This window comes from Dipodomys merriami, unplaced genomic scaffold (assembly GCF_024711535.1).
Source record: "Dipodomys merriami isolate MVZ:Mamm:240054 unplaced genomic scaffold, mDipMer1.0.p SCAF_200, whole genome shotgun sequence".
NCBI lineage: Eukaryota > Metazoa > Chordata > Mammalia > Rodentia > Heteromyidae > Dipodomys > Dipodomys merriami.
Genome location: NW_027203383.1, coordinates 1758599 through 1786462, shown reverse-complemented (window position 1 = coordinate 1786462; position 27864 = coordinate 1758599). Strand labels below are relative to the sequence as shown.

Below are 27864 nucleotides of genomic sequence, written 5' to 3'. Positions count from 1 at the left end.
GCGCGCGCCAGTTCTGGGACTTGAACTCTGAGCCTAGGCACTAGCCCTGAGCTTTTACATTCCAGGCTAGCACTCTATCACAATCTACAGTTCCATTTCTGGCTTTCTGTTGGTTCATTGAAGACAGGAGTCACATGGACTTTCCTGCCTAGGTTGGCTTCGAACCACAATCCTCAGACCCCAGCCTCCTAAATAGCTAGGATTATAGGCATGAGCCACCAGTACTCAACTGGTAATTTTTTCATTCACTGATTCAGGGATATGGCACAAGGTGAGGTAGTTGGGTTTCCAGATAGTCCAGACTTGAGCCTCATCTGAGCCCTGGCCCCGAGCCACAAGCCTGGAGCTGAGAGCCGAGGGGGCTGGCAGGGAAAGGGGTGCTGTAGCTCCTCCTGAGCCCCTCCTCGGCGTGCAGCAGCTGCAAACCTCCTGGCTTGTTCAGGCTGAGGGGCAAATGCAGTAGCATGTGTTGTGCTCAGCCCTCCTGTTTAGAGGAGAATACCATTTCCTGTTTGCATCTGGGACCAAATGTTTCTCAGCGCAGTGGGTTTCCACCTCCATAGAAGGCTGAGCTATTGCATCTACATAAAAGCAGAAAAGGGAGCGTTTGGCTATTCTTCTAAGATGAGAGAGCTCAGGAGTGGAGATCAGAGGAAAAGGCCTTAGAATATTACTAACAATTAGATGTATGACCTCTCGTGAGAAACTGTCTTTTGAATTTGATGTGGGAAAGGTGTCAGGTTTTCTTTATTTTCCAATGCTTCTGGGAAACTGCAGGTAGGGATATAAGAGACAGGGCCAGTGAACCAGAAGCCACTGTGCCCAGAGAGAGAAGGATCCATGAGGTAATCCAGCCAAGGGCTCTTCTGCTGTCACTTCTTTTTTGGGGGGGGCAGTCCAGTCATGGGGCCTGAACTCTGGGCCTGGGCGCTGTCCCTCAGCTCTTCAGCTCAAGGCTAGCACTGTACCACTTCCAGCTTTTTTTCTTTTTGCTTATGTGGTACTGAGGAATTGAATCCAGGGCCTCATGCATGCAAGGCAAGTGCTCTACCACTGAGCCACTTTCCCAGCCCATTCTACTGTCACTTCTATGTTAGAAGGAGACAGCTACCCAGATGCTGTTGGCTCTCACCTGTAATCCTAGCTAATTAAGAGTCTGAGGTCTGAGGATTGTGCCTCAAAACCAGCCTGGGCAGGAAACTCTGCAAGATTCTTATCTCCAACTGGAAATGGCACTGTGGCTTAAAGTGGTAGAACACTAGCCTTGAGCAGAAAAGCTCAGGGACAGTGCATAAGCCTTGAGTTCAAGCCCCATGATATGAAAGAAAGAAAGAAAGAAAGAAAGAAAGAAAGAAAGAAAGAAAGAAAGAAAGAAAGAAAGAAAGGAGAGAGAGAGGGAGAGGGAGGGAGGGAGGAAGGAAGGGAAGGAAAGAAAGGAAGGAAGGAAGGAAAGAAGGGAGGGAGGGAAAGGAAAGGAAGGAAGGAAGGAAGGAAGGGAAGAAAGAAAGGAAGGAAGGAAAGGAAAGGAAAGGAAAGGAAGGAAGGAAGGAAGGAAGGAAGGAAGAAGGGAGGGAGGGAAAGGAAAGGAAGGAAGGAAGGAAGGGAAGAAAGAAAGGAAGGAAGGAAGGGAAAGGAAAGGAAAGGAAGGAAGGAAGGAAGGAAGGAAGGAAGGAAGGAAGGAAGGAAGGAAGGAAGGAAGGAAGGAAGGAAGGAAAAGGAGACAACTGCAGGCCAGATGAGTGACTTGACGTGTCAAGTTCATCTCAGTGTAGGGCTGAGACCATGCGTTCACATTGCTGCAGCACACATCCATGGGTGAAGTCGTGAACATCCCTGGGAAGGACATGAGGACACGCAAAATGCGTCTCTCTTCCAATTCCCATGAGGTAGAAAATGTCTAAGTCTTGGAAATGCGATAAAATTCCATACATTTTGAAGAAAAATAGCCATGATTTAAATTATTCTGTTATGATTTTTTTAAAGTTTAAACATCTAAGGAGAAAGCTGTACCTTAAATCTATAATCCTTGAGACCTCTTTGACAAGAATCGTTACCAGTGCCCTGCACACTCGCTGGCAAATGACAGTCCAGCACCACGGACAGCAGCCATCCCCCTGCGCTGACACTTAGGACAAGCACTCTAGTCTGCAATTAACCAGCAAAAAGTTCAGGAGTGGAGGCATGGCTCAGCGGTAGAGCACTTGCCTTGAGCAGGAAAAAAAAAAAAAAAAAAAAAGCTGAGAGCCTAAGTTAGCCTTTGAGGGCTCAGAGGTGAAAGGCCTCTCCCTCTCCCTCCCCCCCCTCCCTCAGAGGCCTACCTACCTGGCCCTTTCTTAGTCCCTCAATGGGTTGCTTTGACAAGGCTGGGGTGCTGCTCCCTCCCTCCCACCCCCACAGCCTCTGCCCTTCACTCTCAGCCTCCTCCCTCCCTCAGGTTCTACAGCGTCCCCACTCTGGTCCACGTGTATGACTTTGGAGCCCAAACATCACCTGAAAGTCCTGGTTTGTGGAGCCCCTGCAGAGCTGCCAGGTGCTGCTCTGATAGGATGGGGGGGGGGTCCCCCCATGGACCCCTGTGGGAACCTGGCCTGCAATCTGGGGAGGAAGGCCCAGAAGAGATGGCTGCTTCCCCTCTGCCCTGGCCCCGTCCTTCTTGTCAGTCAGCTGGGCTCATCCTTAGTGATTCAATCTAGGGGTCCACAGCTTGGAGTGTACCCTACCTCCACATCTCCCATCATCGCCCCCTTCTCCGGCTGGGGCCTCCCAAAGCCCTCATCATGCACTGAGGAGCCTGTAAGCCTCTTCATTGGATTAAAGCGAACATCTGCTGAAGAAAAGCCAAACCTTAATTGGAAGCCCCCAGGGATGTTTGCTGAGGCAGCCGGGAGAGGAACTAATGAAATCACCTCACGTGGCCCTCGGTATAGACCTCAGAGATAAAGCCACATTGCCAGGCAACCAGCTGGGCTTTCCCACCTGCAGGTCTGATAAGGGGCTTGGCAGAGCTGTGTGTTTGGAAAATACGATTTTGTAAGCAAGGCTGAGGGTATGTTGACATTGCTGTCCAACGCCATGGGCTCCCCGATCAGATATGCAGCTGCTACTTTCCTGGGGGTGGAGGGAGTGGGGGGCAAGGGGGGATGGAGGCAGAGCTGTTTCCTAGGATCCCAGGGCCTTTGCATTGGCTGTTTGTTCTGCTGTGTGTCTGCCTGGCTCTCTCCCTCGACTCTTTCAAGTCCTTGCCAAGTTATCGCTGCCTGAGGCCTGCCCTGACTACCAAACAGCCTCCCCACACCCCATTCCTTGATGCTCCAAGGCCCCTTACCCTGCTCAGCTCCCTCCTTTCTCCAAAGTCCTGCAGCCTGCAGACCTAGTCGGCGATGCACTCATCTATTCTGGCTCAGTGCTCATCATCTGTGTCCTTAACCCAAAGTACAATCTCCAAGAGGGTCTTGTCTCTTTCTTGCTAGCGTATTCCAGGAATCAGGAGCAGAGCCAGAGACACAGTAGCTACTCAACAAGTGTTTGTTGAATGAAGAAACATCTCCCCTTCTCAGCGCCCAAACAGCTTTGGTAGAACTGAAAAAGGAATCTAGGCCCAGGATCTACGGCTGCCCCCCACACTGCCCATCTCTACCACCCCACTCTCCTCTGGAAGAGGGCAGACTGACTCCTCCTGGAGGAAAACCCAAGGCTGAGCACTGGGAAAGTGAGGGGAAGGGGGCTCTCGACCCACTCTTCAATGTGTGTGTGACTCGGGATGGAGCCCCCACGTTCCCTTTTGGCAGATGATAATACCATTGACTTTCTTCATCCAAACACAACATGCTCTCACATGACCACTTTGGGGGCTGACAGCCTGAGCTCAAGGCTTGTCCCACCCGCTCCACTTACTAGCTGTGTAGCACTAGGCAGCGCAGGCAACATCTCTGAGCCTCCTCCTCCTGATCCACCCACAAGTGGGCAACCTTTGCTCTTGGCTCCCTTGTGAGGGGGTGGCTGTCACTTTCCTCCTTTGGAGGACTGTGGGAAGCATCTAGCAGAGGTCCCTGGGTGGAGGCCAGCAGCTGCAAGTGGTCTCCATGTTGGGGTGACCCCAGGCCCCCGGGCTTTTCTCACCCTCCATCAGCCCTGTCACTAGCTGATTCAAAGCCTTGTTCCTTTTCCTGTTCCAGAGGACTCCATCCTCAGCCCCAAGGCTCCCAATTAGCCTCCATCTTGGCCACAGGTACTGAAGTGGCCTGCCATGAACAAGGCCCTTCCTAAGGGGGTCAGGCAGATGAATCCCCTCCAAATTAGGACCCAAGAACACTCAGAATCAAGGGTAGAGAAGGGAAGAGTGAGGATCCTGTTGGACTTCCATGCCTAGACACAAAGCAAGTGCTGGTCTGGGTGTGAGCTTGAGCAGACCGCAGAGCATGCTGGGAGAGGAGAGGGAGACACGATGGCTGCCACCACATCTGTCTCCACACTAAGCTCTGGTTCTGTATCCACAAAATGCTCTCAACCCAGCCCCAGGCAGGCCCTGTTCTAGCCCCGTGATTGGTTGGTGGTTTTTCAAGTCTCAGTGTGATGGTCCCCTCTCTCCCCCCCCTGCTCCAGGTTGGCTCATGGACTCCTGACCTGAGTCTCACACATCTCTCATTTATGCCTGATATCATTAGAAATGCCACAGATTCTTCTTTATAGCAGCAGAGACAAAAGTCAGCCCAACTGTCTGCAGATAAAACAGACCTAAAGAAAGCGAGTAGATGATGGTGCTTAAGATGCTGGAACACAGTTATGCCCCGGCTCGCAGGAGGCGAGTCACCAAGTTGACATGTCACTGTGACCCAATGTCATAGGCCCTGGGTACTGAGTCTTTGAGCACACAGCTGAAGCCGGGCTGGAAACCAGCCTGGAATGAAAGCAGCCGCCTCAACACACAATAAGAGAAGAGCTTCGAGTGATTGACGCCCGTCTGGTGGTAGGAGCTCACTCACGTTCTGTGCTTCCCCAAGAACGAGACGAGCTGTGTTTCCCTTCTGCTGTGTTCCCGGGATCCCCCACCCGCTTCCTTGCTTTTTATTGGCTGTGTCAGGCACATGCCCCACCCCTGGCTGGCCACGCCCTCACCTGCTGCCAAGGACACCTGCTCAGACCCACTGTCCTTCAGCATAACCCTGCCCCTGGCCAGCACAGCGTCACCGCCACCTGATACACTGTGCGTTTGGCGTCTTTCCTTATCCCCTCTGGCACATGGGCTATGTAAGGACTGGGCCTTTGCTGTTCTGTTCACTGTTGTGCATGGTAGCTGATCCTTCACCAGTGGTTGTTAGGTGTGTGGATAGATGGATGGGTGGCGCACATCACTAGTTTCTCACGTAGGAACAGGAGGAGGCCCAGTGTAGGCAGGAGATAACAGCAATGAAGATAGGCAGAAGGAGGGGCCTGGAGGATGCCACTCAGTGCCAAGAGGTTACCCAGATGCCACTCTAGCAGAGGGGTTCTGGCTTAGTCCCCAGGGAGGGGGAGATGGGCCTCTGGCGGAAGCGAGCAGAGGCAGACTTCACAAGACACAAGACGCGTTAGCAGAGCTATGGCTTAAGTGGTAGAGTGCCAGCCTCGCAGGAAGGAGCTAAGAGACAGCGCCCAGGCCCTGAGTTCAAGCCCCAGTACCGGTGAACACACACACACACACCAGGTTCTGAGAACACTCAGAACAAAGAGGAGAGGCGGTGCGAACACACAGGCTGGGCTGCCCGGGGATCGGGTCTGCGCCGGGTCTGGGCCCCGGTGGGAGGGGGCCCTCCGCGGGGGGGCGTGGTGCGCGCGCATCCGCGCCCCGCGCTCCGAGCACGGAGTCAGTACAGTGGCCGCGAACTGGCTGGCAGGGAGAGGGCCGTGCAGGGAGCACGCTTGCGGGCGTGGGACAGCGGAGGGGAGGCGCCGAGACCGGGAGTGACTTGTGGAGATTCAGCTGGGCCTCGGTGCCCCCGCCTGGGACCGGCCGACTACGTTAGCAGCGCCCGGCTACGGCGGCGGGGTGGGGAGGGGGGGGGGGGACAGAGGCGGCCCGAGGTGAGGCTGGGGGCGGAGCGAGCGGGGTGGGGCGGGGGCGGCCCGATGACGTCATTTCCGGGGCCGGGGTATAAACGCGGGGCACCGGCGCGCGGCCGCCACTGCAGTGGCTCCAGCGCGGCGCGGAGAGACCCCGGGGCGGACCGCAGACGACGCGCGCCCGGCCCGCGCCCAGCCCGCGCCCCCGCCGCCCGGCTCCCCGGCCCGCAGCCCCGCGCTCGCCATGCGCGCCGCCGCCCTCCTGGCGCTGCTGCTCTGCGCGGGCCAAGGTGAGCGAGCGAGGCTCCCGGCGCCCCGCGGCCGCCCCGCCCGCGCTCGGCTTCAGCACCGCGGACAGCGCCCCGGCCCGGCCCCGCGGCGCAGCTCGGCCCCGACCCCCCAAACTCGCAGGATGGGGACCCCCCATGCCGGGACTCGGTGCCAGCACCGGCTCCGCGCCGGGCCGGCCAAGGTCATGGGGAGAGGGGAGCTGCTCCCCGTCCTCCCCGCTTCGGCTCGGGGTCCCCCCCTTCTGTCCCCACCGCGCCCCGCTGCACGCCGGCCTTGCTCTCCTCGCGCTGGGCTCTGGGACTCACACCCCGTGGCCCACGGGGCGGGGTTAGGGCCAGCTCCCAGCAGGGGACAGCTGGATGGGGAGCCCCGCCGTGCGCTGACCCCCGTCCTGTCATTTTCTTCTAGTCTCTGCCCTTCCCGTGAACAGCCCTATGAATAAAGGGGATGCCAAGGTAAGAAGGGGCGTGGGGGGGTCCCTGGTTAGGGGGAGGCTCCCGTGGACAGCTCACAGCTAGTTCTCGGGCAGCTGCAGGGGTGACTCTGGCAGAAAGCCAAAGCCCCAGCGTGGCCGCCCAGCCTGAAAAACAAGCTCTCAAACACGCGAGCTGTCCCCCTGTGGACTTCTCTGGGCTTCCGTGAGCTCCACCTGCAGCCCAAAGGGGCCCGGGTGTCACCTGCCTGGGCCAGGGCCAGGCCGCTGCCCCGGTCACTCCAGAGGCAGGAAGGGGTGGCTACTCTTTGCCTATGGTTGTTCCTAATCCCGCCTGGGTGCTGGGCTCCCCCTGGCCTCTCCACCAGCTTCTGCTGGCAATAATCCCTGCTCCCCCCCCAAGTTTTCATCCCTTTACCCAAAGTCCCAGACAGTCGGAGCCTGATGATGCAGTCACTCGGGAAAGGGGGTTAGGATACTCTTAGCGGCTCCTGTGGGGGTAACACACGCCAGACACACACCTGGAATTTATTCTCTTCTGAGGTAGGGCTGTTTTCCCATGCAGTGGCACTCCTCTCTCTCTCTCTCTCTCTCTCTCTCTCTCTCTCTCTCTCTCTCTCTCTCTCTCTCTCTCTCTCTCTCTCCTCTCTCTCCTCTCTCTGTATGTGTGTGTGTGTGTGTGTGTGTGAGAGAGACAGAGACAGAGACAGAGACAGAGACAGAGACAGAGAATCAACCTGAGTGACGGAGAGATTTCTGACAACCCAAGAGTGGTTTCTTCTGTTGGAGGCAACAAGAAAAACAAAGCTCACCTAAGAGATTTCAGCCTCAATTTGCTTGATGATGTTTCCTATTTAACCAATGCATCCAGGCCAGGATTGAAACCTCCGCCTCTCATTCTAAGCCATGCAACCTTAACAAGATTACTTCCAGCTTCCCCTCTCCCACTGGGGAGACACAGGAGAAGGAATAATGGGTGGGGAGTGCCTTGCACATAGTAGGTCCTTAGTTGACAACACTGATTTTCCTGGAGGTCCCCCTGATCTCTCTATCTCAGGACCCCTCTCCAGTTCCTGTCTCCCAGAATCTGATACTCGCTGGGGTGCGGCGGGTAGCTGCCAGGAGATCCAGGTGCAGGCTGCTGAGTGCTGCTTACGGGGTCCTTTAGAGGAACATCTCTGGTCCCCATGTCCTGCCCAGCAGTCTGGGGTCATCCTGAGGCTGGGGCTACACAGAGAGCGTCTGCCAGTTTGCCGCTCTGGCTCTGCGGATCGGTTGGTTGCCTTGGCACCCCACAGTCGCAGCCTTCCACCCCTCGCTCCCCACCAGCACAGCCTGGTGATGTCTGACACATTCTGCTCCCTTCCCGCTCTGCACTGTGGAAGCCGCCCGAAGGTGTGAGTCCCTGTGTGTGTGTGTGTGTGTGTGTGTGACACACTTCATGCTTTATGGCGTGTCTTCTCATCGGTGTCTCCTTACCTTAGGAGGGCATTTGGGAAGATATCCCACTCCCATTTTACAAAAGAGGAAACTGAGGTGCAGAGAGGTTGTGGTTTTCCCAAGTCACACAGCTGGGATACCATCTTCCCTGATGGTATCCAGTTGGTGCCATCTTCCGTGATGATTCATTTATGGGGCACCTAGCTTATCCGCAGCACCTTGCTGGACTACAGGAAGACTTGGCTGTGTGCTGCTGGCCCTCCTGCACTGGGACCCCAGTGAGCCCAGAGGGGGGAGGGGGTGCAGGGCAACTATCGCTAAGCCACAGCCCGCCCTGCTCTCTTCCCAGGTAATGCGGTGCATTGTGGAGGTCATCTCTGACTCGTTGTCCAAACCCAGCCCCAAGCCTGTCAGCCACGAGTGTCTGGAGACCCTGCAAGGAGGTAGGGGCCAGTGGCGGGGAGGGCCGGGAGGCCAGGAGATGGGCACGTGGCTAGTCGGCTTCCTCCTTTAATCCAGCAGACCCTGACCAAGTACCAACCCAGACCAGCACTGCTGGGGGTGAGGGGCATAGGCGATGGGGGGGGGTGCCAGCTCCCATGTCCCCGAATCTCACTGACCAGCAGGGAGGCAAATGTGAGCTGGGCTCAGACACTGGGTGAGGATGGCCATGCGGGGAAGCAGGGGGCTGTGTGGTGGAGCAGAGCTCAAATAAGACCTGTGGTGGGAGGCTGTTAGGGAGCCTCATTGAGGCCCCTTCCTGGAGGTCTGCTGCGGGGCTCAGTGGCTGCAAAACAGCGACAGACACCAGGGGCATGCGTTTCGAGGCTCACGGTACCACTCCAGGACTGAGTGTACAGAAAAAAAAGCCTGGAGCGTGCGCTCTCCCCCGCCCTTTTGTTCCTTTCCCCTCCCATTTCTCTCTGCCCTCCTCTGGAAACAGCCCCGTGTCTGTCCCTCTGCAGATGAACGCATTCTTTCCATCCTGCGACACCAGAATTTGCTGAAAGAGCTCCAAGACCTCGCTCTCCAAGGTATTGCCACCACTGTGCTCGATTCTGGGTAGATGCCAGTAGCAGAGTCAGAAAGCCAGGGTGGAAGGTGGAGCAGGCTCCTGTCAGGTACCTGTGAGAGAAAGTGGGGTCCTCCGTGCACCTGGCTCAACTGGCTACGGATGTTGTTAAGGAGATCATGGCTCAGAGAGGTTGGGTGACTTTCCCAAGGTCATACAGTGAGTGGGAGAATGCCGGGATCCCACATAGCTCCCCAAAGGCCCCAGGGCCTCTGGAGCTCTGCGGTGCCAGGGAGGTGTTTTCAAGATGAGAATGCAGACAGGATTCCCTCTTGAGCGCAGGGAGAGGAGGGGCCCTGTCCCCTCCTGACGACTCCAGGGGTATTGGAAGAGGCAGCGCCCTGCCTGCTTCCGCCACGCCTGACCTTCCACACACCCAGATGCGGTTGGGAATGGAGCGTGTGTGTCGTGGGGGCAGTCAAGCAGAGGTGGGCAGGAGGCTAGGTTGGAGGGTTTGCTGCTGTTGTTCCTGCCCTCCCCGCCCCCCAAGCTCCTTCCTGGCTTGATAGATACCCCACCCCCTCCACCACCACGCTGAGGCCTGAACCAAGATCAACTCTGAGTGGTTAGGACCAGAGTCACTGTTTCCTCCTGCCCAGGGGTCCCGGCTGCCAACTGGGTCTCAAGGGCACCGCACCCACCCCTCCTGCCCCGCGCCCGCTGCTCCCTTCAGACCTTCCTGCTGTGGGAGGCTCTGTCAGGCAGGGCTCCCCTTCTTCCTTCCCCGGTGGAGAAGCTTGCGTCTGGGGAGGTGACTTGGAGGGGCCTGGCAGGCCTGGAGCTCCTCGCCCAGCTCCGGGACAGGGAGCAGGGCTCAGCCCTGGGGACAGGCGTGTCAGGACTATCCCAAGGCGCCGTTCCTTCTTCCTCTCCTGCCACAGGAGCCAAGGAGCGGGCCCAGCAGCAGAAGAGGCCCCGCAGCTTTGAGGAGGAGCTCTCCCAGGTGCTCCAGGGCCCCCGCAACGCAGCTGGGGTGCAAGGTGGGTGTAGCCTGGCTGACAGAGTGTGCCTGTGCAGTGCACACAGGCACGTGTGTGTGTGTGTGTGTGTGTGTGTGCGCGCACGTGTACGCCTGTGTGCATGCGCATGCACATGCATGTGTATGTAGCTAAGTGGTCACAACTCAAGGCCCTGGAAGATTGCTGTAATTTCCTCCTCCCCCCCTTTTTTTTTCTTTTTCTTTCTTTGCCAGTCCTGGGGCTTGAACTCAGGGCCTGGGCACTGTCCCTGAGCTGCTTTTGCTCAAGGCTAGCGCTCTACCACTTGAACCACAGTGCCACCTTCGGGCCTTTTCTGTGTATGTGGTGCTGAGGAATGGAACCCAGGGCTTCATGCATGCTAGGCAAGCACTGTACCACTGAGCCACCTTCCCAGCTCCAGTTCCTTCCTTTTATCCATGGGGAAATAGGACCAGACAGTTGAGTCCCTGGTTTACATCTGGGCCTGTCCTACTGGGAAGCCTCGTCTGTCCCCCCCCCCCCCCCGAGCTGGCGCTGTAAATACAAAGTCTCAGCATCTCCTGGAGCCCCTGGGGTGGAGCCCTGCGTTCCTGTGGCCTAAGTGTGGAAAAGGCCATGGCGTCTGGCCAGCGGGTGCTGCGGTCATCCTCCTGTTTAGGAAAAGCTACAAATGGCACCTTGCGCAGCCTGGCGCTGTGGTGCCAGAGGTTGGGGGTGAAACGGTTCCCAGGAGCTAGCCGTGAGGCTCCAAGGGGGTTCAGCGGGGCACCCCAGGTGTGGGTGGCCAACTGCACACTGGCTTTGCTGTGGGACACTGGGAGACCCCCACACCCAGCCTCCATGGGGCCAGTGTCTGGACCATGTGGTACCTTCCATGGGCTGGGGGCGGTGCAGAACCGTGTGTGTGTGTGTGTGTGTGTGTGTGTGTGTGTGTGTGTGTGTGTGTGTGTTTGAGAGAGGAGCGGGGGAGGGAGAGTCAGGGATTTAAAAGCGACTCTGTCCTTGGCGGTGGAGGCCTGGGGTGGGGCTCAGCTCTGCCTCCGCTGCCTGTGCTGCGGGGACCAGTGGCCTCACGTTCCTGCACAGCTGGCGGTGGCATCGAGCAGCCCGCCAGGGCGCAGTCAGTGCGGCACGGGTGCTGGCATGTGTCCGGCAGCGTCTCCTCTGTGTCACTCAGTGACAGCAAGTTCAACCGTCAGAAGGCTGGGTGCTGTTGTGCATGTCTATAATCCCAGCTACTCAGGAGAAGAAAGCAGAAGGATCCACCTGAGGAAAGTCAGGGAGACCCCATCTCCAGAGAGCACACACAAAAGGGCTAAAATTGTAAAGATCAATTTGCAGAGTGTTTCCTGGCAAGCAAGAGGCCCCGGGTTCAAGCCTCTGCCTAAAAACAAAATCTAAACAAACTAAACCGATTAAAACTCTTTTAATGAAAATCTAAAATACTGAGGAGCAGAGCACGCTCACCGAATGCTGAGGACAGAGAAGCCCCACGTGGAGGTGCAGTAATGGTGCCTCTTACACAGAGAGGTTAAGGCAGTGCCCAGAACCACACAGCAGTTCAGCTCTTGTCCCAGTTTGCTCCAGGGTTCGGGGTGCTTTTTCAAGGTTTGATTTTTTGTTGTTGTTGTTTCTGCCTCTGAGCTTTTTTCCCTCAAAGCTAGTGCTCTACCACCCGAGCCACAGCTCCATGTCAGGCTTTTTGGTGGTTCGTTGGAGATAAGAGTCTCCTGCCCACACTGGCTTTGAACCATGATCCTCAAATCTCAGCCTCCTGAGTAGCTGGGATGACAGGCGTGAGCCGCAGGCACTGGCTGTTTCTGTTTCTAAGTTACATCTTGTTCTAAGAGGCAGAAGTACAGGAACACAGTGCAGGTGTGCGTTGGTCAAGGCCGGAGGAGGAAGAGAGACCCCAGTGTAGTGCTGGGCTGGACTTCCCAGAGGCTGAGCCTGGCGCTGCCGCTGAGCCTGGCCTGGGGAGCCCCGCGGGCAGCCCGGCCCCCAGGGCTGACTCCACCCGTGCTCTCTGCAGCGGTGACGGTGACCACAGAGGCAGCCCCGGGGGATGCTGAGCAGAAGAGGGAGGACGCGGCCGAGCCGAGGCCCGGCGGGGCCACCCAGGAGGCCGAGCCCCCCGCCTCCCCAGAGCCCGGGCGGGCTGCCGAGGACAGCCAGGGCCCCAGCCCCCGGGCACCGGCCAGCCTCCCCGCAGGGAGCCGGGAGGACCCCTCACAGGGCCCGGGGGAGGGAGAGTGGGCCCTGAGCCCGGAGCAGAGGCCGCAGGCACAGGCCCGAGACCGGGAGGAGGAGGAGGAGGCCGAGGCCGAGGCTGGGGAGAAGGCAGTCGCTGAGGATGAAGACCCCACTGCAGCGTTTGACTCCCACCCCAGCCTGGGCTCCAAGAACATCCAGAAAGGTGAGAGCATGTATGATGATGGGGACCCCCGCACCCCCCCCAACATGGATGGGAGGAGACCTCATTCCGTGATCTCACTCTGCCTTCATACCAATCCTGAAACATGGCCATCCGGTCCATCTTCCAGAGGGCAAGCTGAGGCTCAGAGAGGTTAGGTAACCTGTCCAAGGCCACACAGCTCCTTTGTAGTAAAGCGACTCCCTCCCCTGGCTGCCTGACTCCAGGCCCTGCACTGCCCACTCTTCCGCACAGTACCTCCCGACCTGGGAGGCAAGAAAGTAACAGCACACGGCTGGGGAGCAGGCTGATGGGGGGCACGCTAAGCTGCGTCAGAGCTCCAGGGGTGAGCGGGCCAGCGCCAACCATCCCTTTGAGCTTTGAGAGGTTCAAGACAGTTCTATTCCAAGAGGACCCGTTGTGGGGGTGACTGGCTGGGCCTGGGGCGGGGGGACATGCCAGGTCCCCAGGGACGGGCAGAGTCGTGGGGAAGCGGCAGCACCCCCTTTCTTGGGTCTTGTCCCCCCCCCCCGCTGCAGGTGGGCAGGACGCGCTGGCCACGGATGGCGCTGGGAAGCCGGGGGCAGAGCAGGCCCGGGGCCCCACGGCGCAGGGAGAGCAGCGGATGATGGAGGAGGAAGAGGAGGAGGAGGAGGAGGGGGCCGGGGCCCCTCGAGGCCTCTTCCAGGGCGGGAAGAGCGGCCCGGGGCTCCCCGGGGAGTGGGAGGACGCCAAGCGATGGAGCAAGATGGACCAGCTGGCCAAGGAGCTGAGGGCGGAGAAGCGGCCGGCCCGGCCGGCCGAGGACGACGACCCCGACCGCTCCATGAGGCTCTCCTTCCGGGCCCGGGCCTCCGGCTTCCCCGGGCCTCAGCTGCGGCGGGGCTGGAGGCCGCCCTCCAGGGACGACAGCGGCGAGGAGAAGAAGGAGGAGGAGGGCAGCGCCAACCGCAGAGCCGAGGTGGGGCCGGCCGGGGCTCCGGGCCGGGGTCTCGGGGGGACGGTGCACGGCGGGGTGTGCCGGGCAGGAGGCCTCCGAGGCCGGGGCGCCCGGGGCAGTGCCAGCCACGCTAGACGAGCCTCTGTGGGCGGCAGCAGGACGGGGCGTGTGGGGACACGGTGCTCTGCGTGGACACCGCGTGGCAAGATGGACCTGGGGGTCCAGGGCACCCGTGGCCCTGAGCACTTAAGGCCAGGAGAAGCGGGGGGGGGGGCGGCAAGAGACAGTCATGACCTAGGGAGACTTTGGGCGGTGTCCATGGCCTCCCGGTCCCCAGGGAGCCTCCGTGCCCCTTTCCAGATTCACTCCTGCAGCCATCCCCCCTTAGCAACAGGGAGGCCCGCTGGCCCTGGGCCCCTGCGCGCGGGCAGTAGCCGCCACTGTCTGCTCTTGGCTGTGTGACATGGGGCATGTCATTGTCCCTCTCTGAGCCATATTAGTCCCTCCCCCCCATTTGTTTTTGCCAGTACTGGGGCTTGAACTCAGGGCCCGGGCCCTGTCCTTGAGCTTCTTTTGCCCATGGCTAGCACTCTACCACTTGAACCACAGCACCACTTTCGGCTTTTTCTGTGTATGTGGTACTGAGGATTCAAACCCAGGGATTCATGTGCACTCTACCCCTAAGCCACCTTCCCAGCCCCTAGTTTTCCCCAATTTGTGAAATAGGGGTACAGAGTCTTTTCTACTCACCTCCTTATTATGGTTGGAACACATGGGCTTCCAAGACCCGGCCTGCCCAGGGCCACTCGGCCGCTGCAGGCCCAGGGCTCGGCCCAGGGGATGGGCACAGGCCAACTGGGAGCGAGGTACCCGTGCAGCTGCAGCTTTCTCACAGGCAGAGGGAGACTAGGTGGCAAATGGTGAAAGGGGGACCCCAGGCTTGTGGGTGCCCCTCCCCATGCCCAAGGGCCAGCAGGGAGGCCCTGGAGCCCGCAGCTCCCAGGCCACCAGCGTCCGGCCCTGCTGGACTCCCTGGCATGCAGGTAGAAGACAGGAGGTGGCCTCCTTCAACTCTCTCGTCCATTCTCATGGTGTCAAGTGTCCGGGGGCCTGGGTCACAGAGCAAGGCTGGGGGGGAGGGGGTCCCCTGCTCCCCTGACCACCTTTGCAGCAAAGGGTTGGGGTCCCAAGGATGAAGGCCCAACAGCTAGCCTGTGCTGTAGTCCTGAGGTTCCTGCAAGTATGGCGGCCAGCCTCCCGCCCCACCCCCAGCCCGCTGCGCCCTGGAACCCTCCCTGGAGAACGCGCCAGGGAGGCAGCAGTGTTGTTTTTTCCCCATATTCGCGGTCAAGAACCAGGAGGCAATGCGGGCTGAGGAAGAGGCTGGGGTGAGCGTGGTCAGGCCCTGCCCCACCCCAGTCCTCCCACAGCCTCGCAGTGGCCGCGCTGTCTCTAGACACACGAGATGACCGGCTGAGAGGGGCAGCGCCCCGTCACGGCCCCACAGCTGACGTGCCGGCCGGCCGGCCCTCCCCTCCGTGCCCTGGCACCGTCGGCCGCCACGTGATCCTCACTCCTCTCTCCCAGGACCAAGAACTGGAGAGCCTGTCGGCCATCGAGGCGGAGCTGGAGAAGGTGGCCCACCAACTGCAGGCGCTGCGGCAGGGCTGAGCGCCGCCCTGCTGCCCCCTCTGCGGGCCCTCCCCAGGCCAGCCCGCTGCCCTTCGCTCCCCTCTGATCTCAGCGCCCGCCCTGGACGCCCCTGCAGGGGGGCCTCCACCTCCAATCCGGATCACTCCTCTTAACACAGGCAGCTTTCTAGAAGTTTCCTTTCAACCTTCTAATCCACTGGACACAACTGCAATAACATCTGATCTTTGGGTGACAGCTGAGAACTTTCCAACTGTAACATATTCCAGATGAAGTTGATCTAAGGAAGAATAAACGTGCTCTGTCTGGGCTCTCGTTTCTCTTGGAGTTTTTCTCCCCTTCACTCTGGGCGGGCGGAGGCGCTGGCTTTCCGAGGAACGCCTTTCAGGCCACCTAACCACAGGTGGCTTTGATTTGAGAATCAAGTTCCCGAGAGTCCAGGTCCTGCCTGGTGCGTGTGAGCAGGTAGGCTGGAGGCTGGAGGCCTGCCCAGCCATTCTCGGTTGAAGGGCCTAGCAGGCCTTCTTGAGGCTCTCAGAGCCTCAGTTTCCTCATCTAGGGAATGGGAATAATACTTGCTACCTCTCCCTAGCAGGTGAAGGAGGCAGGGCCCTAGAAAACCAGTGCTCTGGTAGGAGACCAGTTTAGGGATTGCAGCCTGGGCCTCGCAGATGAGGCCGGCTGCCTCCTGCTGCAGTCCCTCCCAACAGCGGCCCACTGCTGGAAGTCCATTTTCATTTATTATTACGGTAAAGGTGTTGTACGGAGTGTGTTTACTTTTGTACCTGCACTGGAACTTGAACTTAAGTGGCTTTTTTGCTCAAGGCTGGTCCCGTCACCTCCGCCGTACATCCACTTCTGGCTTTTGGCTGGTTATCTGGAGGTAAGAGTCTCATGGACTTTTCTACCCCAGCCGGCTTCACATGGGGATCCTCAGATCTCAGCCTCCTGAGTTAGCTAGGATTACAGGTGTGAGCCTCCAGGGCTCGGCTGTAAGGTGTTTATTTCTTCACCTTTCACACAGGCAGGTTTAGTCCCCACCCCACCCCCAACAGCCCCAGAACAACCAGTGATGCTGCACTAGGCTGCAGAACGTCCTCCTCCAAGACGAGTTGGTAAACAAACACAGGTACCCCTCATCCCCCAAACAGCCGCCGCAGAGACAGCCGCCTGAGTTATCCTAAGTACATGGAGCAAACGTGTGACCCCTCCAAAGCTGAGGACAGGGCCATGGCTTTAGACCGCCTGTGGGGTCACTTATACATGCATGGAAGTAGATAAAGGAAATACTCAGCGTGGAATTCTGGGAGAGATGCTAACAGGACAGGGTGGAGTTGAACTAGTGGGCAGTCCGGTGAAAGTGCTCCTTAAGCAGGTTCTCCGGCCAGCCTGCGGGCGGTGAGCTCCGCACACCCTGGGCCAGGCTCTCCAAGCCACAGCTGCTGGCCACAATCAGCAGAGGGCCGGAGCAGCCGAGGCCGGGCCCCCATGGAAACTAGCTGTCCTTTGCAGCGTATGGGACATCCACTGCACGACCCCATAGCTACAGAGCAGCCCTGCTCCATCTTCTATTCTGGGGGGCAGATGAGCACAGCTGGCAGCAGGCGCAGGAAGCAGAGCCATCGAGGACGCCGGGGCTCCCTGGCCTCCGGTACTCTGGATGAGGCCGCTGCACCCGTCTGCCTCCATGGTAGCCTGTGCTGGAGACCCTCGCTGGGCACAACCCAGCACAGGGCCCAGCCGGAGCCTCAGGGAGAGCAAGCCAAGGTTCAGGGAAGAGGAGGGGCTGTGGAGATCCACAGAGCCATGCTCTGTTTCTAGGGAACAGGGGGAGGGCAGACGCAAGCCCCAGGGACATCAGCGAGGGCCTCGATGGCTGTGGCCAGACAGCCTGTGTCATGATCGAAGAGCCGAGGACCAGTGTTCCAGGCTGGACAAAGGACACAGCGTGCTAGCAGACAATGGGAACTTTCCTCAGCTGGCAGGAATCCAGCTTTGGGCCAGCGTGTTTGGGGTTGCTCTGAAGCCCACTCGGCAGGTCTCTGGGGCAAGCGAGGCTTGCTCAAGGTCGTTTTCTCCCTCACTGGCAGGATTAAAGGCAGGCCAGCAGGCCCACGTGCAGGGTGACCCCTGTAACCAGAGGCTTTGGCAGCATCCGACGACTTCCAGAAGTGACACTGGTGACATCAGAGCAGCTGTCAGTTTGCTACAGCAAACCCAGACCCTTCCATGACACCAGCAGAAAAGAGCCTGGCGCAGGGTGGACTCCTTCCTTGGTTCTCTGGGTGAGGACAGCCACAGACGGCTGATACTCAATATCCCGGAGCAGAAGGGGACCCACCTCTGTCCCCAGGCAGGGCTGCAAGGGATCCTCGGACTAGGCCCAAGGCCTAGAACGTGAGCCCCTGGACCGCCTCAGCCGTCACACCCACTGAACATGCAGGGCCAGGCCATGGAGCAGAAGCAAGTGACACAGTGGGGCCATGGAGGTGGCTCCAACCAGAGGCAGCGCGGCCACACCTGAGCAGACTTCAACCAGGCAGTGCCCACTGAGGCCCTGGGGATGCCACCCGTGGCTGATGTCTGGGGACAGATGGACATTCAGAAGGCAGGCTTCTCTCATCCGGGCTACTTAAATCTCCCCCAACGGGCAGCCGATGCTTTGTTCTGCTTTCTGGACAGGGCCTCACAGCCACCAGGCCTCGGCAAGGCACAAATCCATCCCGATTTCCACCCTAGATAATGCCGACTGTCCACCCATCACCGCCGTGCAGGCCTGAGTTAAATGCCACATTGGTAAGACCTGACAGTAAGGAATAAGCACCTGGATCACACCAAAACCCCTGACTGCTTTTGAGCAGACTAGGATTGTAATCTATCTGGGACTTGATCTCAGGTCCTCAGCTGGTGTTCTACCACTTGAGTCATGCCTCCAGCCCAGTTTTTTGCTAGTTCCTGCCCAGGCTAGTCCTGAATTGGGATCCTTTGGATCTCAGCCCACTGAGCAGCTAGGATTTTTTATTTGCCAGTCATGGTGCCTGAGTTCTGGGTCTGGGCACTACCCCTCAGCTCTTCAGCTCAAGGCTAGTGCTCTACCACTTGAGCCATAGAACCACTTCTGGCTTTTTCTGCTTATGTGGTGCTGAGGAATTGAACCCAGGGCCTCATGCATGCAAGGCAAGCGCTCTACCACTGAGCCACCTTCCCAGCCTAGGATTTTTTTTTTTATTATTATTAAAAGGTAGACTGGTTTCACTGAACATCTTATTCAAGACTGTCAACAGAAGAGAGGGAGTGATGTTTTTTTGTAAACACATGTGAAATGCAGTTTGATTTCAGTAGTTTATTTTGGAGACGAAGCAGTGCAAGAGGCCCAGCCGCTTCCCTGCCTCCGGGGCTCAGGGCTGGACCTGGGAAAGGTGACACAGACACAGGTGAGGATCAGCACTGGCCTCCTGTGAACTCGCTTAGTCCCGGCAGCCTCTGCTCTCGCCCACCAGCCTGTCCTTGCCCTTGCATCTGCGGGACAGCTCAGGGGCCGTTTTCTCTTTTAAAGTGAGCAGACACGGTAGAGTGGCACGGGAGTGCTGGCTGCCCCCGGCAGGCTCCACATGCTGTGGGGTGGAGGAGGTTCTGTCCTCCCTTCCTGTGGAGCTCGGGCTGGCCAAGCTCTCCTGCTGTGGTGGAGACGCGGTGAACGTGAGGCGGGGCTGCCGCTCCTGGGCGGCCTGGCTTAGCGCTTGCTGCCTGGCCTTGGACCTGCTGGACCAGGTAGGGGTGAGCAGGAGCGAGTCGCTGGCCAGGAGGGGCCCAGATGACCCTGGCGTCCAGCACAGGAGGTCCTCATCCAGGTGGCGGCCTTGGAGAAGCAGGCTGTCTCTGGGCTGGAGCACTCGGCCAGCCCTTCAGTTCTCTGGTCTTGACCACTCATGACCGATGACGATGAGATAGGGGCCCCAAGATTCCTGGGAGGATTTGTTCAAAGCCTCGGCAGAAACCTGGGCAGAGGCTGGCATGGGCGGCCGAGCCCGGGCCCTGTCAGGCCTCCTCCCTCCTGGGTCCCAGGGAGCAGCCGTGCCGCTGGGAGGGGCCTGTGCGCTCTAGCAGGTGACAGTGGCCAGGACCACGGCCTCCACCCCGGGAAGCTTCCCTCCTCTTGTCTCTCTAGGTTGCGAGCACAACGCAAGTCCCACAGCGCCTTGTTCCCCGCCCGAAGGGGCCCTCAGCCTCCTCCCCGCCTCTGGGGAGGAGGAAGGCAGCTGTTCGCTGCAGCCTCAGCGGCAGCCAGCCAGCCGTGGAGACTGCAGGAGGGAAAAGAAGGGCTGGGTCCAGGTGTGGGCTGGAGGGGGGTGGGGGGGAACAGTTCACGGCTTGCTCAGCCACACAGCCTGCCCTGCGGGGAGGAGCCGCAGGCCTCGCTCCCGGATCCCCACGGCAGCCACGCGCAGGCCTCGCTCCCGGATCCCCACGGCAGCCACGGAGACGGACACAGACGTGCACTCACACTTGCAGGGCAACCACTTGCCCACGCGCCCCCCGCCCCCATTCAGACCTAGTGTTGAAAACGCGGGCGTGTGTAAACTCAGTGGGGGTTCTGCACAGCAGGAGCAGGTGGGTGTCCCTCTCCCTGGAGGCTGGGCCACCTGCGCAGCGCTCTTCTCCATCCCCACCCCCCATCCAGACCCCAACATCAGAGAATCAGGTTAACAATTAAAACAAAGAAGCATCAGATCTTCGGGAATTCTTAGTAGCGTCCTCGACGGGAGCCGCTGGCCCAGCGGGCGCGCTCCGTGCTCCGTGCTGTCCCTCTGGGTCCCGGGCTCCGTGGCTACTGCGAGGAGGCCTTGGTGGCCAGCGAGGCCACGCAGTGCTGCTGGAAGCTGGGCGACACCCCCGTGGTGCAGCTGAGTCTCTGGTGCGGCAGCTTCGCAGAGCCGCCCGCGCCCACTCCGCCGGCCTCGGCCTCTCCCTTCCAGGGCGCGTCCTGGCCCATCATGCTGCTGCAGCAGCCGGGGCTGGCGCTGCACGTCCGCTCGCCCGCCAGGCTGCCCGCCTGCTCCGCCAGGAGCCGGCTGTGCCTCAGCGGGGCCACATCCCCCGTGGCGGCGGCGGCGGTGGCGGCGCTCTGGGCCTGCAGGACGCTGGCGATGTGGTTCAGGAGGTCCGTGAAGAACTCACTCACACCCTCGTAGCCTGGGGTGGGGGACAGAGACATGGGGTGTTAGCCAGGAAGAAGAGAGAGGAAGAGGAAGTGATGAGCTCAGAAACTGCGGGCGGCACTGGCTGATTCTGAAACAAAGATTCCGCGGCTTTCCATTTATTACTCACCGATTTAGAGTTTTGTGTTTTCTGTCGAACATTAATTTGATCCCTTCCCCCCAAATCATGGATCTTGGAGTTCCATTTCCAAAGTTAAAACTTAGTGGCCACAAAACGAAAAATTTACATCTCAGAATTCCAGGTTTTAAACGAAACACCACTGTAAAAGGCTGCTGGTAAATGCCTGGTGGCAGCGAAGAATCGGGAAGGTAGGGCTTGTGGCATAGGCATAATTCATTTCCTTCTTTGTATTTTCTCAGCAGGGGAAGACAGCCTTAGACAGGGAAAATTTCTTTTATAAGCAGTTCAAAATTGTTCTCTTGAGATATCAGAAAGCAATGTTTTTGTTCTCTAGTATCTCATTATTATTATTATTATTATTGGCTTACGTTAGCTGTATAGGAGATGGCGTTGCTACCTTTCTAGATATTTACAATGTATTCCAATCAACCTCAGCCTCTCCTCACTCTCCTTTCTCCTCTTCCCCCTCCCCAAACAACCTGAACAGGTTTCACTGTTCTTTTCTCCTGGTTGCAATCGATTTCATCTTCTTTCATCCTCCGTGTTGGCCCAACCCCTCCTGCTGGTCCCCAGCCCCACCCCAGGAATTTGGGTACAGTAACAAGGCTGGTTAACACGCGCCAATGTGACAAGATGCAGCAGGGCCAAGGCCCGGTCCTCCTGCTCGGGATGATGAACAGATGGGCGCTCTGGGACCTGGGACCGGGGACCCAGCCGAGTCTAGCTTCAGGCCTGACTGGTGGCCACTGTGTCTGTTCCCAGCCTCTGCTCCCCTGCTTGTGTGTTGAGAGCACTCTGCCTCCAAGGCTATCACAGAGTCCCATACCTGGGTGGTGTCCGCCCCCCCCCTCCCCCCGTAGCCACGACCCAAACTGAGTTTGTTTTCCCACCCAGAAACACCACAGGCAGCCCTCTGGGCCCCGTGCTCTGAGAGTCATCACACAGGAGCAGACCGACCAGGCCAGGCCTGGGTCTCTGGAATAGAAACACTCCACACACAGACGCAAATGTCAGCAGGTTCCACACTGAGGGTGAGGATCTTGCTGACACTGAACAAAGACCCAGAATCCAGGGTGCCCCTCTTTCCCTGCTGGGCAACTTTGCGGGGTTGAGAACAGTACCCAAAGCAAGCAGGTGAGAGAGGTGCGCAGGCGCAGGGAGGCCCTGGGCACAGGCCCCCACAGGGCTGTGACCACCACTGTGGCTGGCGGTCTGGGACAGATGCTGGCAGGGGAAGGGTCCTGGCGGCGGGCTGTGCTGGGCCAGGCCACCAGGAAACCGGGCAGGCTGTTTCCCTGCAACTACTTCATGGCAGATGAGGCCGCGCACGTGTGCAGCCGTGTGCTTCCAGAGTGGGGCGGAGCAGCCACCGCGGGCTGGAAACCCGCTGGGCACTGAACAAGCCACCCTGCCGTGTCCGCAGGAAGCGAGCACAGGGCTGAAGTGAGGGGCCCTGAACCGTCACAGACAGAAAACGCAGGGCCAGGATTTGACCTCAAGGTCAGAGACCAGGCTGGGGGCTGCGAGGCTTCAGTCCTGGCCCTGCGACTGGGGTTCTCCTAAACTGAGGACAGGTCTGCCAGCCCCCGCCCCACACCACGGGTGAGCAGAGCGGGTGGCAGTCTAGTGCTGGCCTGCGGCTGTGAGGACGAGGCGAGGCTACCCCAGCTCTCAGGGCAGGCCGGGCGCGTGGTGGGAATCACGCATGCTGCTACTGCTGTTCCTACTTTCCAGGCCCCAGAGCTGGGCCCCTTGGGGCGGGAAAGAGGGGTGTAGTGGGCCTGAGGCACTGTCCCCCTAGGCCTGCTCGCAAAGCTATCTCCCAGGTACCAGCTCCCAGCTGCCTGGGGCTGTGGGGCCGTCTCTTAGCACTGAGCTCAGGGCCTCTGCGGGGCTCAGCCTCACCCCTGCAGCTGCAGACTCTCCTCTGGTGTGGCTCCTGCTTCATCTGTGATCTGAGCACCCACAGGGCCTTCGTTCCCCCTTTCTATGCTGCCACCAAAACCACCCCCCAAACACCCAGGAGACCGGGGAAGCAAAGCACCCTCCCGGGAGTCTGATGGTCCTTGCCCAATCACAGAAGGCCCCTCTCCAGCCCCTGGAGGGGACGCTGTGCCCGCCCTCTAGGGTGGCGCCTCCTCCCTCCTCGTTGGGCTGGGCAGTGGCGGTGCTGCCTCCCGGAGGAGCGGCCGGCCCCTCAGCCCTCCTGTGTCAGGAGAGTGGAACCAGCAGCCCTGCCTGGAAAATGCCAGCTGAACGGCTAAAGGTGCGGGTGGGCTCCTCCGAGCCTGGGTTTTTCCACCTCAGACTGTGATGCCGGCAGCAGTGTCTCTCTGCCCCCTGGCAGGGGGCGGGCCTGGCGGAGGGAGGAATGGCTTTTGGAAGGCTCACGCGGTGCTTTGGGCTTGCTCTCCTCCTCAGCACTAAAGAAAGGCAAGCGTCAAGCCAAGGAGATCCCCGCTGCCTGGGAGGCTGAGTCAGGAGGATCGAGGGAGCGCAGCAGGTTGGTGGCCATGGGCAAGTACAAGGGCCTGTTTCTGCCATGTACAACCAAAGCTCAGTAGCCTCTAATCTCAGTGAGGATGCGCAGGCCGCAGGGCCAAGGCGCTCTACACGCACCTGGTGAACCCCAGCCACGCCACATGTGTGATCCCCATTGTCCCCGCCAGGCCAATGGTCTCAGGCTGGGGCTCGGCTGGGGATAACGGCCAAGGGCCCCACAGCTCAGGGCAGCGGCAGCAGCGCCTGCCCGGGGTGCCTGTCCTGGTCATTCATGTGCTATGTGATCTGGGGCAATTCCTCCACTTCAGGAGCCTTCGTTTCCCAGCATGCCAATGGTGGGGGCTTGTGTCCCCTTCGAAGTCCTTCCAGCTCCTTAGGTCTGGGAGGATCCGAGAGATGCAATGATTTGGCCAATCAGTTAATGCTGATGCAAGAACCAGTGCTCAGGCTGTGTGGGCCTGGAGCTCCCTAGGGGCTCGATGCCCGGGGTTCCTCCACCCTGCCCAGGACTGGCAGGCCCTACATGTGTGGCAAGGCTCACACACTGGCTTCGCCCCCATGCTACAGGCCGGGCTGGGGCTGCCCAGAGGGAACAGCAGCCTGACTGCACGGTGGGGCGGCCACCTGAGGACACCGGGAGACTCGAGGAGGCCGGGAGGCCAAGTGCAGGGGCGCCGGGCCCGCTCTCACCTGGGAAGGCGTTGATGTCGATGATGGCGTGCTGCCCCGTCTGGTTGTTGATGATGATGTCTATCCCGAAGAGCGACACGCCCAGCGCCTGCCGCAGGGCGCTGGACAGCGCTCGGATCACCTCGTCGCTTGGCCGCTCGAATACGCCTTCGATCTTGTCCAGCTGCCAACACACACAGAGGTCAGGCTGGGGGGAGGAGGGGCCGTGCCCTGCCGCGCAGACACACCCGGATGTGAGCTGCCGTCCTCGAAGCCAGGAGGCAGGGCAGACCCAGGACCACCGCTGTCCATGTCCCGCCAGGACCGGGCATGCGCTGGTGGGGGCAGTGTCAGCGTCTGCATTTTACATACAGGGAAATGGGCTCAGAGAGGGCCTAGAGTGGATCCAGAGTCACACAGCCTGAAGCACAGGGATTTGGAGCCAGATTTTTCAACCTCTAGAGACTACCTAGACAGTGAGCTGGGCCTTGAAGGTGGGAGGATTAGGCCCTAGGCAGGGCCCAGCAGAGCAGAGCACACAGGTTGAGTGTCTGCGGGAGATGGCTGGGAACAGCGGGTGCAGAGCCAGGCACGGGTATGGACAGACGCCCTGACCACCACTACCCCCGCCTACCTTTACTGGTGGACTGCGGGCGTGAAGTTTAGGGTTTTGAGGAGCGGCCGTCAGTCCTCACAGAACTCGGAGGCAGGCATGTCTGTCTTCCTAGCCAGCGTGAACTAAGGGAAGCTCCCATCTCGCAGCTGGCCTTTCCCAAAGGGGCTGCTCGCTGCTGTGCCCACTCAACTCTGGGGTCCATGTCCAGCCCTCAGCGAAAGGCCCCCTACTCTCTACCGTGCCCCCAAAGACACCCAGCCCACTTGCTTTCTGCTCTAGCCTGACTGGGGACAGGCATGGAGGAGGAGTCGTCAGGGGATCTGGATTCAAATGCTAGCAGCGTCTCCCCAGTTCTGGGACTTAGGAATAAGGAGGTCTGTGACATGGTAGGGACAGTGAGACCTGAGGGGTACCCCTAAATCCTGGGGAAAACAACAAGGCACAAATGAAGTGCCTGATCATTACTGGAGTTCTTGCAGTGGTTCTCTGAGGCTCAAAGAAGAAATGCAGCTGGACTACAAGGTTACAGTGAAAACTCCCACATGCCCCAGCAAGTCCTGGTCCTGGCAGGCTTCTGTCCGGGGCCTGAAATCGGGACTCACAGAGACGCTGACCCCAGTGCTCACTGCAGCACTAGTCCCAGTGGTCCAAGGTGCCAGCAACCAGTGTCCATCAACGAGTGAATGGATAGCTCAGGGACCTGTGGTCAGGAAACAGTGTCTGACCACAGGAAAGACAGACTATGATGAACCTTGGGAAGGGAGAGAAGCTGTGTTCCATTTATACAAATGTCAGAAGCAGGCCAACACACAGATCAGGGCTGCTGGGTGCTGGGAGTAGAAGGAGCGGGCAGAGTGCTCACAGGAACAGGGAGAGAAAAGGTTTGGATCTAGACAGAGGGGCAGCTATGCGATGTGGATGCCAATGTGCATTGTTGGCTTTAAAATGGTTAAATTTATAGCTGGGCACTGGTTGCTCACGCCTATAATCCTAGTACTCAGGAGGTAGAGTGGGCAGGAAAGTCCCTGAGACTGTTTTTTTTTTTTTTTTTTTTTTTGTCGGTCGTGGGGCTTGAACTCTGGGCTTGGGCACTGTCCCTCAGCTCTTCAGCTCAAGGCTAGCATTCTACTACTTGAGCCACAGCCCCACTTCTGGTTTTCTAGTGGTTTATTGGAGATAAGAGTCTCACAGACTTTCCTGCCCAGGCTGGCTTTGAACCGCAATCCTCAGATCTCAGCCTCCTGAGTAGCTAGGATTACAGGTGTGAGCCACCAGTGCCCGGCTTCTCTGAGACTCTTATCTCCAATTAACCGCCAGAAAACCACAAGTGGAACTGTGTGGCTCAAAGAGGTAGAGCACTATCCTTGACTGACAGAAAAATAAAAGTTAAATAAAATGGTTAAATTTTTCAAAGTGGCTCAAGTGGCAGAGCACCAGCCTTGAACAAAGACAACTAAGCAAAGCAAGACCCTTAGTTCAAGCCCCAGTAAAAGCACCAAGGAGAGAAAAAAAAAAAGGGTTAATTTTACAAATCTTACTCTCATCTCAACTTTTTAAAGACCTCAAAGCTGGGTCAGGAGGGACAAAGGCCTGGCCACCAAGACAAATGGCCTTTGACTTGAAGTGGACAACAAGGACTTCCTGGCATGCGTTCCTCAAGCCACTCCCGCCCGTTCTTTGCAACAGGACCAGTCTGCTCCTGGGCACATGCCTGCTGTGTCACCTGTGGGGAAAGCTGCTGGTCACCCAGCCCAGCGTCTTCACTAAGTCTGAGAACAGGGCAGAGCCTGGCCCTGCTGCACGCCTGAGCTGCACAGCAACCTCCTAGACCTCGTTTTCTCACCCCAACACATGGGGTAACAAAAACAGCTAGGCCAAGAAACTGGGAGAACCAGGGGACGGAGGCGCAGCCCGCTGCTGGGTGAGGCGCAGGCCCCGAGGCCTGGCAGACAGGCAGCTCTTTCCATCTCCTGATGCACTGTTTACAAAAGCACTTCTCAGCTCAGTGCTGAGGAATCTCAGAAATCCTCCCGAAAGCATTTGATTATCCCAACCCCAACAGCCAGCCTGGGACCAGAGAAAGGCACAGAAATCCTGCCTGGGGGTTGAACTCCAGTGAAGGGAGGGAGGGGCTAAACACGTATCACACAGGGCCCCAGATGGCCCCTGGCCCCTATCCTGGCTGACATGTGCAAGTGAGTCTCACAGAGACACTCTGGGGCAGAATGAGGAAACTGAGGCTCAGGGCCATGGATGGCAGTGGGTCCAGTCAGGGCCCATGCCTCTGGTGGTGGTTCTTCTGCCAGCACTGGAGATGGATCCAGGGCCTCCAGCGTGGTAAGCAAGAGCTCCCCCCTGAGCCACAACCCAGTGAGAGCCCATGTGCCACTCAGCACCCCCGCAGTGACTCGGAAGGGGACCAGGAGCGTGGTCCGCAGGCTCAGGTGGAGCTAAATCCATATCAAGGGTACCAGCTGAGGAGAGAGGTGAGATTTCAAGGCCAGTGGGGTTCTTGTCTTGCTCTCCCAACAGCCCCAGTGGGTGTGGGGTAGAAAGATGAATGTGGGCATGCTTTTGGTCACAAGTGTCAGGAGAATGGAGCCGTTGGGCCCACCGGTGGGCATCCAGCAGACTGCCATCCCCAGGGGTAAAGGTGGCACTGAGCACGTGGGTATCTTTGCAGTGGCAGCTTCATGGAAAGCTGCCAAATGCTGGCTCCCACTGACCGCCCTCACGAGCAAGCCTCGAGCCAGAGTGGGAGGAAAGCCTCAAAGATCTAGACGTTTACAGGTTGCTGCCAAAGCTTTTCTGACTTGTTCCTGGGGGAGGATGGTGCCCAAGTCCCTGTCTACGCTGCTCTATCGACTCTGCAGCTCATCCTGGCTCCTCAAAGGAACTAGAGCCTTCTGGGATGGACAGGCCATCTGGTTCCAGCGGAGCAGGAGACCAGGGCAGGTCCCTGGCAGGAAACACAGAGGAGCCAGGCTGGACACTGGGTGGGTGGCAGCTCTCACTGGTAAGTCCAGCAGGGGGAGGAAGAAGGGGAAAGCCACGCCTCCCAGGACACAGGATGGAAGCAATGTGGCAGAGGGCTCTGACTTTAGCCATGGTAGCAAAACTAGACCTATGCTCGACTGTGGCCCTCGGGTGAATTGTGCCTCTGAATGCGAAGGAAGTGACTAAGTCTCTTTGAGAGCTTCGCTTTTCCTAGGAGGCTTAAGGCTTCCGGGCACCTGGGCTGCGGCCTGGCACACAGGGACATTACTGACCCCCAGCCATGGGGTCAGGGCCAGGATGTCTCACACCACCTCAGTAATCAGAGAGGCTCTTAACTGCTCATTGGACTCACCCGAGGTCAGGAGGGAAGGGGCAGTGGTGTTGCCTTGGCCCCATCTGGAGACCAAGGGAAGGAAGATTTTCCACCAGACCCTGTGTGCTCACCACTCACTGCCAGTCGTGTGCACAGAGCAATGCCCACCAGCACAAGGGCCTGAGATAAG

At 58.8% G+C, this 27864-nt stretch overlaps 2 protein-coding genes across 4 annotated transcripts in view; one reads left to right on the top strand and one right to left on the bottom strand.

The window, feature by feature from the left end:
- The first annotated feature begins 6179 nt into the window (after positions 1–6179).
- On the top strand, positions 6180–15548 carry LOC138833122 (chromogranin-A-like). The gene is made up of 8 exons (XM_070031468.1): positions 6180–6329; positions 6739–6785; positions 8553–8646; positions 9169–9237; positions 10157–10255; positions 12267–12650; positions 13187–13608; positions 15175–15548. Exons 1-8 carry the CDS (start codon positions 6284–6286, stop codon positions 15256–15258), a joined length of 1245 nt encoding a protein of 414 aa, XP_069887569.1. The 5' UTR covers positions 6180–6283; the 3' UTR covers positions 15259–15548.
- A 2962-nt stretch (positions 15549–18510) lies between these two features.
- The window catches only part of LOC138833119 (inositol-tetrakisphosphate 1-kinase), a 165172-nt gene continuing 155818 nt past the window's right edge, over positions 18511–27864 (bottom strand). For 2 of the 3 annotated variants that reach the window (XM_070031465.1, XM_070031463.1), the window contains 2 exons: positions 23770–23932; positions 18511–20430 (listed from right to left, as the gene is read on the bottom strand). In XM_070031465.1, the coding sequence (XP_069887566.1) occupies positions 20066–20430; positions 23770–23932 (528 nt within the window). In that variant the 3' untranslated portion in view covers positions 18511–20065. The remainder of the gene's footprint in view (positions 20431–23769; positions 23933–27864) is intronic. The other variant, XM_070031462.1, reaches the window with a different exon arrangement.

Excerpts from the sequence above, each read along its gene's own strand:
- LOC138833122 (XM_070031468.1), top strand. The coding sequence starts at position 6,284 with ATGCGCGCCGCCGCCCTCCTGGCGCTGCTGCTCTGCGCGGGCCAAG. Across the intron at positions 8,647-9,168 it reads TCTGGAGACCCTGCAAGGAG|ATGAACGCATTCTTTCCATC; the intron begins GTAGGGGCCAGT and ends GTCCCTCTGCAG. Across the intron at positions 9,238-10,156 it reads CCAAGACCTCGCTCTCCAAG|GAGCCAAGGAGCGGGCCCAG; the intron begins GTATTGCCACCA and ends CTCCTGCCACAG.